The sequence below is a fragment of the Mesocricetus auratus genome, unplaced genomic scaffold (assembly GCF_017639785.1).
Source record: "Mesocricetus auratus isolate SY011 unplaced genomic scaffold, BCM_Maur_2.0 Super-Scaffold_100010, whole genome shotgun sequence".
NCBI lineage: Eukaryota > Metazoa > Chordata > Mammalia > Rodentia > Cricetidae > Mesocricetus > Mesocricetus auratus.
The window spans coordinates 48,313,735-48,328,146 of NW_024429194.1; the positions used below are offsets into that span (position 1 = coordinate 48,313,735).

Genomic DNA, 14,412 nt, shown 5'->3' on the forward strand with positions numbered 1-14,412 from the left:
GTCAGGATACAGGAGCTTGGGTAGGTGAAGCTATTTCTACAGGCTTGAGGAGGCACCAGGATGCCAAATACCCTACCTGTGATGATATAGAGGCATGGGTAGGGAAGGCAATCTCAAAGAATTTAAATAGGCGTAAAGATCCAACATGCTTTAACTGTGGTAGAATAGGACATCTTAGTAGGAACTGTAGACAACGCATTCCTAGAAATAATGCTTTTACCAGGAATGCATCAAACAGAAGGCCTAAGCCTCCTGGTCTATGCAGGAGGTGTGGGAAGGGGCGCCATTGGACTGATGAATGCTTTTCCACAATAGACAGACAAGGTAGATCTTTGCAGCAGGGAAACGGGCTTCCGGGGCTCCATGGAGCCCCGAAAAGGAAGATTATCCGGTCATTCCCAGTGACAGTGGAGGACAGCCTCTCCCAGGACAATTAGAAGATCCACTGCCCATTGTAAATAATACGGCATTGGATAATACATTAGCTCCAGAGGATGAAACAATTACATCAGGAGGAGATACAAAACATATATTTTGGCAAACTTCTATACAATATCATAGACCCAAACTTCCGGTTAAGGTAAATAATAGGGTGATTTACGGATTACTGGACACCGGAAGTGACGTCACTATCCTTAATCAGCAGTCCTGGCCACAAAACTGGGCTTTAAAAGAGGTTAATGTTCAATTCTTAGGGATTGGAACCCTATCTGAAGTTAAACAGAGCGTTAGATGGATTGACTTTATTGGGCCAGAAGGACAGAGAGGAAGGTTAAAGCCATATGTTGCAGATATTGCTATAAACCTCTGGGGTCGTGATCTACTCCAGCAATGGAATACGCAGATTAAAATTCCTCCTGTATCAGCTAGGAATTATAGACAAGCTCTTAGTGGTAGTAAGAATATAGTAAGACAGTACAGAAAACAGATGCCAAATGTACAGGCTGTGCAGAAGCAAGATGCTAGTGCCAAACCTACAGAGCAACCAAAAGCTCTACCATTAAAATGGCTGACAGAGGAACCCGTCTGGGTGGGTCAATGGCCTATGACATCTGAGAAGTTAGAGGCTTTGGAGAAGTTAGTTCAGGAACAGCTAGATGCTGGACATATTGAGGAATCAACTAGTGCATGGAATTCACCTGTTTTTGTTGTCAAGAAGAAGTCTGGTAAGTGGAGAATGGTTACTGATCTTAGAGCCATCAACAAGGTAATTCAGCCTATGGGGTCTCTACAACCTGGGATGCCGTTACCTTCTCTAATTCCTAAGGATTGGCCAATTATAGTTATAGACTTAAAAGATTGTTTCTTCACCATACCGTTACAAGAAAACGACAGAGAAAAGTTCGCCTTCACAGTACCTACCTATAATAATTCCCGTCCGGTACAGAGATTCCAGTGGAAGGTACTACCTCAAGGTATGTTAAACAGTCCAACTTTGTGTCAATATTTTGTGAATAAACCTCTAGAAATAATTCGTAAAAAATTTCCACATTCGTTAATATATCATTATATGGATGACATATTATTGTCTGATTCAAATAAGGATACTTTGGAAAAGATGTTTGAGGCAGTAAAGGAAATTTTGCCTCGCTGGGGATTACAAATTGCTCCAGAAAAAATACAAAGAGGAGATTCTATTAACTATTTAGGTTATAAAATAGATGCTCAGAAAATTAGACCACAGAAAGTACAGATCAGAAGAGATCGTTACCGGACTCTTAATGATCTTCAAAAACTATTAGGAGAAATCTCTCAATTACAGACGATTATTGGTGTAGAAGGGCATGATTTAAAACACCTGAAAATGGCTTTAAAAGGAGATAAAGACCTAAACAGCCCACGAGTACTATCAGCTGAGGCTGAAAAAGAATTAGAATGGGTAGAAAAGAGAATATTAGAAGCACATGTGGACCGTGTGGATCCAAATCTGGACTGTATTCTGGTTATTTTACCATCTAGAGAATACCCCTCAGGAATATTAATGCAGAGGGACGACATCATTCTAGAATGGGTATTTCTGCCACATAAACAGAATAAAAAATTGAAAACCTATATAGAAAAGGTCTCAGATTTGATATTAAAAGGTAAATTAAGGCTTCGTCAACTGACTGGGAAAGACCCAGCTGAAATTATTGTACCTTTAACGAATGAGGAAATTTCCTCCTTATGGAAGGATAATGAGTATTGGCAAATAGCTTGCAGTGACTTTTTGGGAAGTATTAGTAATAACTATCCCAAAACAGAGAGAATCAAATTCATAAAGAAAACAATTTGGATTCTTCCACGTATCGTGAGGCAAACACCTATTTCTGGAGTTCTTACCTTCTACACGGATGCAAACAAATCAGGTAAAGCAGGGTATAAATCAGGAAATATAAGTAAAGTAGTTCAAAGCCCTTACAACTCCGTACAAAAGGCAGAGTTATATGCCATTCTCATGGTACTTAAAGACTTTACAGAGCCTCTCAATATAGTCACGGATTCTCAGTATGCAGAAAGAGTTGTCCTGCACATTGAGACTGCAGAATTTGTTCCTGATAATACAGAATTAACCTCATTGTTTTTACAATTGCAGGAAATCATCAGAAACAGGACTCATCCTATATATATAACACACATCAGATCCCATACAGGTCTGCCAGGTCCTCTGGCACAAGGCAATGATGAAATTGATCGTTTATTAGTAGGTAATGTGTTGGAAGCTTCAGAATTTCATAAGAAACACCATGTTAACAGCAAAGGTTTAAAGAAGGATTTTTCTATCACCTGGCAACAAGCCAAAGAAATAGTAAGAAATTGTCCCAGTTGCTCATTGTACAATCAAACTCCATTACCAGCAGGTTGTAATCCTAAAGGTATTCACAGAAATGAACTCTTGCAAATGGATGTATTTCACTTCCCAGAATTTGGCAGTTTGAAATATGTACACCATACTATAGACACGTTCTCAGGCTTCCAATGGGCTACTGCCCTCAGCTCTGAAAAAGCTGACTCTGTTATTACACACCTCTTAGAGGTGATGGCTGTTATGGGTATACCTAAAACAATAAAAACTGACAATGGTCCAGCATATGTCTCCAGTAAATTGGAACTATTCTTCAAATATTATAATATAAAACATGTAACTGGTATACCTTACAATCCCACAGGACAAGCGATAATTGAAAGATCTAACCGGACTTTAAAAGAGATGCTTCATAAACAGCCAGGGAAAACAAAGACACCTAGACACAGGTTACACAATGCTTTACTAACGTTGAATTTTCTTAATGCTGATGAAAAAGGACAAACTGCAGCAGAAAGACACTGGACTACAGAGAAGACTTCTGAACTGAACCAACCGGTGTACTTTAAGGATGTTATGACCTCAGTCTGGAAACCAGGATATGTGTTACGTTGGGGAAGGGGTTATGCTTTTGTTTCCACAGGAGAAGAAAAGGTTTGGATTCCATCAAAATTAATTAAAATTCGATCAGAACAGAAAACATCTCAGGAGGAGGAAGATAACATCCCATCTACAAATTCATAGTCCACCATGGGTAAAGTAACCTCCTAAAAGGAAAGAGAAGTGTTTGTTTTTGTCTTCACAGGTAAACTCAGCAAAGAATACTGGACATATGGATTCCTGTAGAAGAATGAATAGCTACCCTGAGGACCATCAAACACACACTGTGTGGTATCAAAGTCTAAATCTCTCCATATTGCTTTTTCATAGTACACTTTTATCTTTATTTCTTCACATACCTCAATTCCCATTCATTTAACTGAAGCTGGCTTTGGAGTTGGATTGGCTCTCCTACTCTAAACCCAAGCATATTATTTAAATACAATTCAGAATTTCTGTATTATATCAAAGAGCCATTGATATAAGACAGAAGAAATAAAATGAGGGACTGTTATCTGTGGATTTCTTTTTCTGAACAGTCTAATTTCCTCCAGGTTTTCCATCTTCCCTATTGTCACCTCTTCTGTATGCTTACATGTGAAAGTTAAAATATTTCTTTGTTAACATTAATGTTTGAGTTTTCCAGAGAACAAGGGATTTCCTGACAGCAATCTTCAACGGCTTCCGAAAGAGAATGAGGATCCACTTCCTTGACTTCACCTGATTCGACTGGAGGCATCTGAATTGCCCCACATCATTGACTCCACCTGACAAGCACTATCCTGAAACTGGCTTGAAACTACATCACTCGACACAACTCCAGACCAAGGAACGGAAATAGCACATCTTCTACGATCTGACCAGAGCTTCAAGATAAGAGCTTCAATCAACACTAGAACCCCAGTCAGGAACTTCAATCAAGCATCTCCTGCCATACTGAGACTGTCTGCTCTACTGAGATTTTGTTATACTAACATTTTCTTTTCACAGGTCCCCATGAGATTATCATCGTCCCATCTCAGCAGGAAGTAGTTTTGAGAATTCCACGCCCCCTCTCCCTACTATTGATATTATAAGATTACACCTGTTAGTGTTAGTTTTCAATTATTTTAGAGTTGGGATTGGAAAGAGGTGTTCATATTTGGGTGTTTCTTTAAGATAAGTTTAGGTTTAGATAGAATAGATGTTTGATACATTTTGTTCATGGACACAAGTTAGTTGTCCTTTTTTAGACTAAAAGGGGAATTGTAGGAGGAAGTCTATGCCGCCATGAAACATGTGACTTACTAGAGGCGCATACAGATGAGGTAATAAAAGGGCGGTTTACCACACCGCTAACCACACCCACTTTAGGCAGGACTAAAGACGTATACGGCTGGACATAAAGACGTATACGTATGTAGGCAGAACTACGTCACTAGCCAAGCCCACTTTTGGGCATGGCTAGGGGCGTTACTGGGGAAGGCATAAAAGACAGCGCACAGGAAGTCTCGCTCTCTTTTCCTGGAGTTCGGCTTCCGGTCCAGTCGCTAGCTGAGATCTGCTGGGCTTCTCGGGGTTTGGTATCGTGTGAGTAATTTTCTAAATTAAATACTTAGCTTCCCTTTCAGTAACTGTGTGTCGCGTATCGTTACAGCGTCCGTAAAGCCAACACTCTGTCTGGCTTGTCTCCTCTGACTTTGCTGTTCTTCATTCCATCATTCTCAGTTTGGCTTTTCTGCCTAACTTTATCCTGTTCAGCTATTGGCCAGTCAGCTTGTTTATTAAACGGATCACGGTGACAACTCTTCACAGTGTACGAAAGGATTTTCTACAGCATGTATGTCTGTGTGAGTGCATGTGCAAGCGTGTGTATGTGCAGATGAACCTGTGCCTTTTAGAATACAACCCTCAGGAGTCTGTTCTCTCCTCCACGGTGGGTGTCAGGATCAAACTCAGGTCCTCAGCTTGGGTGCCAAGTGTTTTTACCCCCTGAGCCATCCCACCAGCCCCTCCACTTTATTTTTTGAGACAAAGCCTCTCACTGAACCTGAAGCTCACTGTTTTGGCTAGAGCAGCTGGCCAGCAAGCCCCAAGGACTCACTTGTCTCCAGTTCCCCAGCACTGAGGTTACAGATGCATACCACCATCACTGGCTTTGAAGTGGCTGCTAGGCATCTGGACTGAGAGCCTTGTGCCTCTTCAGCAAGTACTTTACCTACTAAATCATCTCCCCAGCCTACAAATATCCTTTTTGACTTTTAGACTCACATAGTCTGAAGTTCACTTAAACATCCCATAAAGCCCTCACTCAGCAGGCTGAAATGTAATTCACTGTATCCATCCAAAATCCATTTTCTTCCTGTTACTCCCTCACAACCATCCGTCTTGTTACTCAAAGCCAGAAGTATTCCTGCTGACTCTTCCTTCACCCATCAATTTTGGCTAATTGATCACAGACCAGCACTTTCCCAGCATCAGCTCACATCTGTACACCGCTGCTTGAACGAGGTTCACTGCCAAGGCTGTAAGCCAGCATTTAAGAATCAGTGGAGAAAGAGGATTTCCAGCGTGGGAGCTGGAGGCAACATAGAAGGTGAATGTCAAGTCAAGGGAATATAACACACACACAAAAGAGAAATTTCCACCTCTGATCCACTTCCTACATAGTCATTAGAGTGAACTATACAGAAAAAAATTGAGTTGTTCCCTCCTTGCCTAATGCCATTACATGACACCAATATACTTATGAAGATGTCACAGTGGAGTCCTTTATTTTGTATGCTAACAAAGTAAGTAAATAAACAAACAAATAAATAAAAGAATCTGGTAAGTCCCTTATGGAGTAGCACCACACAGTAGAACTCTCATGCTGTGGGTCCTATTTTATTACACCTTTAACTGCTTCTAATTCCATGAATTACGTAGTGAGTATTTACTGATTAGCTTCCGTTTGGGGGTACCTTTCCCATCACCCTAATACTTTCACAGCTGCCTCCTCCTGGGGAGTCCATTCCTGCCCCTACCTTAGACTGGATGATATTTTGCCTTCATAGGAAACTACCCACCCATAAATTCTTCTGCTAATTAATGGACTGCTAATACATTTACAATGTCTTTGCAGTCAAGAATATACTTTTAAATGGTATTCATGGTGTTTGTTGATGCAGGATACAAAGGGACGATTATGGGGATATGAGCAGAGATAGGAGCCCTCAACTTAGAGTTTGATTGAAACCTCTTGTTGACTGGAAGTCATGAGTTCCAGCACAATTAAGATTTTCTTACAGTCTTTTTCTCTATCCAACTGTATACCTGAAATTATCTACAAATGTCACCAGAAAGTTCACTTACAGTGGAAGGATATACCCCAATCATGTTGGAAACGTTAGTGGCTCCTGGTTTTATCTCATAAAATTGTAATACTGTTCAACATGCCTCTAGAGCCATTTATCATCTCAGTTATCATAAGAGAGAATGGAGATAGAGCTTTTAAAATCCTATATAGGTGGGCGGTGGTGGTGTACGCCTTTAATCCCAGAACTCAGGAGGTAGAAACAGGTGGATCTCTGGGTCTGAGCCTAGCCTGATCTACAGAGCAAATTCCAGGGTAGCCAGGGCTACATACTACACAAAGAGAAACTGTGTCTGAAACACACACACACACACACACACACACACACACACACACACACACACGCACGCACGCACGCGCGCACGCGCACGCGCACACAAACACACATCTTTCAATAAGCTCTAACACTGCCTCATGTCGGTTCAATCTGAAATTCTTTTCTGTGGCAAGGCCAAGGACCTAGTTTCACCCAAGAGGCAGTCCCCAAAAGATGGGAGCTAGCCGTGCTGCTATGTCTCCAACTGCACCACCTCCAACAGTTGTGATGCGCTTGGCTGTGTCCTCTTTGAAATCGCTACATACTCCTTCTCTTAGCCCTAAGCACAAGAATCCTACCACGAGTCCTTTTTTCTGTGCTCACTCAATTATCTGATCTCAATCTTTACTCCAAACCCCATGTGCCGGTGGCCCTAAGACCTCTTACAGCTCCTGTCCTCCCTCTTCAACCTACTCCCTCACCTGCCTACCTCTCATTTCCCGGCACGCAGTCCACCCCAAGTAGTTGCTGCTTCCTCCCCAGTTCAACTTCTCCCATTTTGGTCAATTCATCTTCTGGTTAATAAAGCTCAAAATCCATCGTGTTTGCCTCCCTGTCCCCTTTCCTCTTCATGCCCAGCTGGTCACCAAACCCTCCCCGAGCTCTCCTTACTGTGTGCCACATCCCTTTCCAATCCTGCATCACTACCATACTTTAGGGCTTGGAGATTCTTATCTGGATCCCTGCCACTATGGTCCTCCCAGCACCTCTGCGACACCAAGGATAATTCCAGAAGCCCATCTTATGGATAATTCCAGAAACCTACCCAAGCTTAATCCTGGATGTACTGAACCAAATCCCAGCCATCCATCTCCTCGCTGGGTTTGACAAGCACTGGGCTAGTGCACACAGGAGGTTTCCAGCTGGGATTTCTTACTCCAGCCTCTGCTTCCTTCTAAATGTTTTTCACACAATATATTTTGTATATTAAATTTCCCCTGCCCCAACTCCACTCCACAGTAAGAAACTTGCTGCTAAGCCTGGTGATCTGAGTCCATTTCCCACGACTCACTTGGTAAAAGGAGAAAACTGACTCCCACAAGTTGTCCTCCGACCTCCACACCTGTGCCATGGCCTGCATGTATTCCTACCACCACCACCACACACAAAATTAACACACAAACTGTAATAGAATAATTACACAAACAAGAAAACACTTACTTCTTTGCATAGCTACAGGACCAGGCCTTACTTTCTTATTAAACATTTATTTTTTAATCTTTATTTTATGTGTATGAATGTTTTGCAATACCCACAGAGTCCAGAAGTGGATGGTAGGCCCTGTAGAACTGGATTACAGATGGTTATGAGCCGCTATGTGAGTGCTAGGAACCAAACCCAGGTCCTCTGCAAGAGCAGTAAGTGCTTTTAACCACTGAGCCATGTTTCCAGCCCCTTGCAAAGCATATTAAAACAACAACGTAATAGTATCTGAGGGCAGGAATTGTGTCTTCTGTGTCTTTATCCTTCTCAGCATTTCACAATCCGGTATGTGCGTTACTTGAGTTTTGAAGTTGGTTTTCCTCCAAGTGTTCTATTTAATCAACCTCTCTGTGTCGTTTAGCAGTCCATACTCCCCTTAGCATCCTGCTTATCGGCACACAGTGGCCGAGGCTGGACCCAGTCTAGAAGCCAATGCCATCGCTTTGACTTCTGTTGTCAGTTCCTTCCACACCCTGTGCCGCTGTCTGCTCTTCCCACGTGTCTGGTAGAACTCACATCTGAATCAACTGAAACGCCTGCTTTCTCCACTCTTCCACTGGGATTGTTAATACCACCATTTAAGAAGGGAAGGTGGTGTGGCCCAGAGGTGGCTCAGGGTTGTGATCACTGACTGCTCTTGCAGACGACAAAAGTTGGGTTCCCAGCTCCCACACAGCAGCTTCCAACCATCTGTAATTCCAAGGCCAGGGGATCAAATTCCCTTTTTTGGCTTCTGTAGGCAATTGTACTCATGTATACACATAAGTACAATTTCGAAAATAACAAATCTGAATTGGGTGGAAGTGTTGCATGCCTTTAATCCCAGCACTTAAGAAGCCTGGTTTACAAGAGCTAGTTTCAGGACAGGCTCCAAAGCCACACAGGGAAACCCTGTCTTAAAAACCAAAATAATAATGATAATAATAATAATAATAATAAATCATTTAAAACAACAATTATAAAAACCCCACAAAACATAGTCATGCCATTTAATATGTTTTGTCCTCATGAGGGTCCTTGACACTACTACATGTTCTTTTTTTCTTTTCTTTTCCCTTGTCTACTTTTCTTTCTCCCTCCTCCCTTTCTGACCCCCCCAGCCCTCTTTCTTTCTCTCTTTCTTTCTTCCTTCCCTTCTTTCTTCCTTCCTTCCTTCCTTCCTTCTGTGGTGAGGAGACTATATTTCTAGATCTCGCTATATAGCACAGGTTGGCCACAGCAGCCTGTCATGATAAAGGTCCATTTTATGTTGGCCTCGCTTCACTCCTCTCCCTTTGGTATACTTATATTTAATTGGTCCATACATACAAAGACACCGTTGGGTTAGGCTGCCCAGCTCCACATCTTTGTTTCTTGAGGAACAGTTATTTTTGCTGGAGTGTTCATGATGTCCATCTTCTTTTGGTTTGCTTAGCTGTTGTTGTGAGACAGGCTCTCACATGGTAGCCTAGGTAACCTAGAACTCACTTGTAGACCACGCTGGTCTTGAACTCACAATAATCCTTTGCCTCAGTCTCAGAGCATTGAGATTAGGCTTAATGATCACATCTGGTCTATTATTGCACCACAGACTTTGCACTGTAACTGCTGTCTGTTTCCAGAAGCTTCTCTGTGGACAGGCAGAGAGGAGAGCCTGACTCTCAAAGCACTCACCCTGACATTGTGAGGATGAAGGCCTCCGGGATGCTGAGACATGTACTGGGCCAGATCTGTGTGCTAAACAGAACAGTAGGGAAAGAGGGCAACATCAGAGGTGCTTGCACAGGATCTTAGATCACACCCTGAACCCAGGAGGTACAGCAAAAATAAACATGTTTTAGACTAAAGTGTAAAAGGGCAACAGCCAGAGTTTTCTGGGACTCCCATCCTTAAGGTCAGATAAAGTGGTAGACAGAGTCTGTTTCTTGGCACAGGGACACTCATCTGAGTGACTGATTCTGAACACAGCAAAAGAAACTTTCATTTTCTGAGTGTCCTTGAAGGCAGGTCAAGTACACTTACCTCGGTATTTCTTTCTGTTCGTTTAAATGTGTTTTCCCCCTTTCAAAAGTACAAATTGAGTTATTGTTTAGTAAGCTTATATATGCCCTTTAAATATCTTGTGTTTTATATCTGCTTATTCAATTAAAATAGCCTTTAAAAAGTGCAAAGGCTTATGAGAAAGCAGATGCAAAATCCTAGTTTATTACTGGTGGCAAGGGGGACCGGACAGGTAAAGAAGTATGACTAACTGCCGGCCAGAGCAGCAAGGCCCCGCTCAGCACATCAACAACCCTTCATACCTTCCACATCATAATGAAAGTTTTATCGTGCTATGAAATATTAACAGGTTCATTATACAAGCACTGGGCTTTCCCCCCACGTGCTGCAGAAGTCTGGAGAACTCACCATGTACTCAAATACGAATGTCAGAGTCTCTTTGGTGTGCACAATGTCGTGCAAGAGGACAATGTTGGCATGCTTCAAACCCTTCAGGAGGGAGGCTAGAAAGATTTGAACAAACAAGATGTTACATCAGTCACCAATAACGAGAGTGCTCCTTTTAATCTAAGCGATCTTTATTATTTTTTTTAAGCATTTCAAATCAAGCAGTCTTGGGTTTTTACTGCTGGGAATGAGTCTCTTCTGGAAGACTACTTGAAATGATAAAGGACTTTTATTGTTTTAAAAATGGTGAACCACGACCTTTCTACAGTTGCCTTTTCTGACAGGCTAAATGGTTGCAAACAGAGCTTCCATCTAGCTAATCAATTTCCTCCAAGCACTTTGTGAGGCTCTCCTCTGGGATTCTCACCATTCCAGACGCACAGCTGTAGGAGCCTGCTCTCTGAGACACACAGGCCATTAGAGATGCAGGAAACTGGCTGTCCCACCTCTTAGAGCAGGAGTTTGCAATAAGTAGCCAGGAGCTAAAAGGCAAAGTCCAGCCAGAGGCCAACGAGGCTGATAGATGTGGTTGCTGGGAGGCAAGGACAGGATGTGGGGGGTAGAGAATGGTGTTAACCTACATGGCACACAAGGGTTGCTTCCTCTCCTTCTCTCCTTCTTTTTATTTATTCTTTGTGTCCATCACATCATGCATCTTGATCCCATTTACTTCCCCTCCCTTCATCTCCACCCTCTGCCCTTGCAACAGACCCAAATAAAATAAAATCTAAGGGAAAAAAAGAAAAAAGGAAAAATCATTCTCATCATGGAAGCATTTGTATGACGTGGTGAGTCACACAGTAAACCCTTGTGTTCACGTATCTTTACTTGCAAGTGTTCATTGCAGAGTCATTGGTCTGGTTCGAGGCCTCTGGTTACAGAAGAGCCTCTTGAGGGAATATTGCAAATGCCCCCTGTGGAAATGCAAACTTAAAAGAGAGTACTGAGCTTAAGGTGTGCTGACAGTTGTCTCCTGCCAGTCAGTAACAGGTCACTGGTAGCTTTCTAAAAGCAGCTATTTACTTATTTTTTACTTATTTTAATTAATTAATTGATGGCTCCGTGGGTGAGTGCCTGTTGCAGGAGCATGCGCACCTGAGTTTGGATCCCGGGAACCACCAGGAGAAGCTGGAAAGTGTGTGTGGCAGGGCAGGCCTGTAATCCCAGCACTGGGGGGGTGGGGCTGACCCAAATGATCCCAGGGCTCATGGGCCCACCTAGTAATCACTGGGCTCCAGGTTCAGTGAAAGCTCCTGGCAACAAATTAGGTGGAGAATCCATTGAGGAAGACACCCAACACCAATGCCTGGCCTCCACACACCCAATTGTACCCAAATAAACTAAGTGTGTTCTGCAATCTGAGAACACCCCGATTCCCTGTCTTGTTGTGCTTCTTATTGTATTTGCCTCCCAATGGTCAGTCTTCCATCTAGTGGGAACTCTGTTACAGTTTTCCTTAGAAAGCTAATGCTCTCCTTAATCCATTTCCTTCTAGTTGAGCTACCCTGCCTTTACACAAGAGTGGCAATATGACCTCGAAATGTCCATGACTAGACACTGCACAGTCTCTGCCTGGTCTCTGTGATAATTGGTTCAGAGACAGGCAAAGCCCCTCAGGCTCAGAAAAGCCCGCCTTCCCTGTGCCCACAGGGTCCTTATGGACTACATTTATTATTTCACTTTTAACAGTGAATACATTTTAACAGTAGATATGAGGATCAATTTCACAGCCTCTGTTTAATCTCTCTAGGCCCAGACCAATGTCTGCCCAGGAACAGAGTGACTTTCTCTGTCTTTTGGATGCCATCACATCATCTTGTACAATAGTCAGCTTGCCACTTAGCCAAGAATAAGCACTTAATTTATCAAGTATCTATACCATCTTGAGAGAGGGCTGCTGTGGAGCCAGGAGCCCGCCCATGAATCCTGGCTCTGTCACTTTCTCTTCCAGTGAGCTTTGAAGAACTTACCACCTTATAGAGGGAGATACCATCTTTCCTGACTTAATTTCACAGGGTTGTGAATAGACTCAGACCTCATTCCTAAAACCCTTGCTAAGTGGCAAGTGTTAAAGAGATGCAAATTACAGTTAATATCTTCACACCAGCTTCCCATTCTCCCTTTTACCTAGAGTCCATTAAAACCCCACTCCGGGTTATAAAGTCTGATTTTAGGTGTGTTTCCATTAGAGTTTCTAATACCTCCCAGATCTGTAGCAATGACTTCTGGCCATCTGTTAAGAACACTTGCATTTTATTTATGAATAATTTCAGAATATTCTGTTTCTCTACATACACATATATACAGGACAAAGTGTCTACATCAAAATCAGATTTGTGGGGATGGAAGTATAGCTCAGTGCAAGGCCTTGGATTCCATCCTTAACACTACACACAAAATTAGAACCCTTCGCCAAAGGATGTGGAAAAACAAATTACTAAGAAAATTAAAATATTTTAATTAGTTAATTTTCCATTTATATATTTATTTTTAGATCAGGTCTCTATGTATCCCTGCCTGTCCTGGAATTCACTGTGTAGGTCAGGCTGGCCTCAGGCTTGCAATGATTCTCCTGCCTCAGTCTCCCAAGATTTCAGATGGTAGGTAACTGTTAACACACCCAGTTTTAATTTCACTTTTGATGTAACTTTGTTCTTACATAGCTATATCACTAAAATTCCTCAGGCTTACTTTAAAAATCATGGTGACATGTTTTATTAATTACCACGGCTTCAAAACTATCATTTGCAAAAAACAAAAAACAAAAAACAAAAACCCTATCATTTGCTAAGATGCTCAAAGACTGCACACGCTTGAATGAGGCTTGCAGCTTTACTTCTGTAGTTTTCTCAATAATCTCCATTTTCAGCCATGGGGAAAGGGCCCCTTTGTCATTTGTGAACTTAGTTGTACTTCGATCTTAGCTTCAGTTCACAATACCTTTGCAGAAATTAAAGCCATTCGCTCTTCTACGTAGGTTTAGGACTCTTGCAAACAGCTGTTGCTCTCAGCTTAGTTTTTCACGCCCTCAATACCCATCTGAAAATCTGCAAGATATTGAGGGCCCTCACTTCTTTCCATGCTGTTGACTGTCCTCCTGGGCCAGGCCATGCTCATACTTTGCTGAACTGCTGCAAAGGCACCCAGTAGTCTCCCCATTCGTCTGTCCTGCTGCCTCTTCCTACTGGACCAGTCTGAACCTGTGATTCTTTTCAGTAAAAGTCAAAGCAAATCCCTTCTGATTCCTGGCCACCATAGTGACCTCCCAGCTCACTCAGAAAAAGCCAAAGGACTTGCAATGACCTGCCCACTCTCCACCCCCCCCCATCCCGTTCATTACTGCTTGTCTCCTACCGTTCTCAGTCACCCTCTGACTCTGACCACGGTGGCCTCTTAACTGTTCCTCAACACTTGCATTTTCCAATACCACCCCACCCCCTCCTTGTGACTATCATTGCTTCCACTCACAATTCTTTTCTCTCCTCTTTGCATGCTTCTCCCTCCCTCTCTTTAGGACTCTGCTCAAACAGTATATGTAAAATATTGGCTTCCTTGGACCACTGCTGATGAAATCACAGCCTCCACCTCTCTCATCCCAGGGAGTCTCTCTATACCTCATCCTGCTTTAGTCTTCTCCACAGCACTCACTGCTGCCTGTCATCAGACACACACACACACACACACACACACACACACACACACACACACACACACACACACGACTTTGCTTGTTGTCAGTCTCCCCGT

At 42.6% G+C, this 14,412-nt stretch overlaps 1 protein-coding gene across 2 annotated transcripts in view; it reads right to left on the bottom strand.

Annotated features, from left to right (window-relative positions):
* The window catches only part of Cdk15 (cyclin dependent kinase 15), a 96,080-nt gene that overhangs the window by 66,591 nt on the left and 15,077 nt on the right, over positions 1 to 14,412 (bottom strand). For both annotated transcript variants that reach the window (XM_005070600.4, XM_040753539.1), the window contains exons 5-6: positions 10,627 to 10,721; positions 9,892 to 9,954 (exon numbers count right to left, since the gene is read on the bottom strand). In XM_005070600.4, coding sequence (XP_005070657.1) covers positions 9,892 to 9,954; positions 10,627 to 10,721 — 158 coding nt within the window. The remainder of the gene's footprint in view (positions 1 to 9,891; positions 9,955 to 10,626; positions 10,722 to 14,412) is intronic.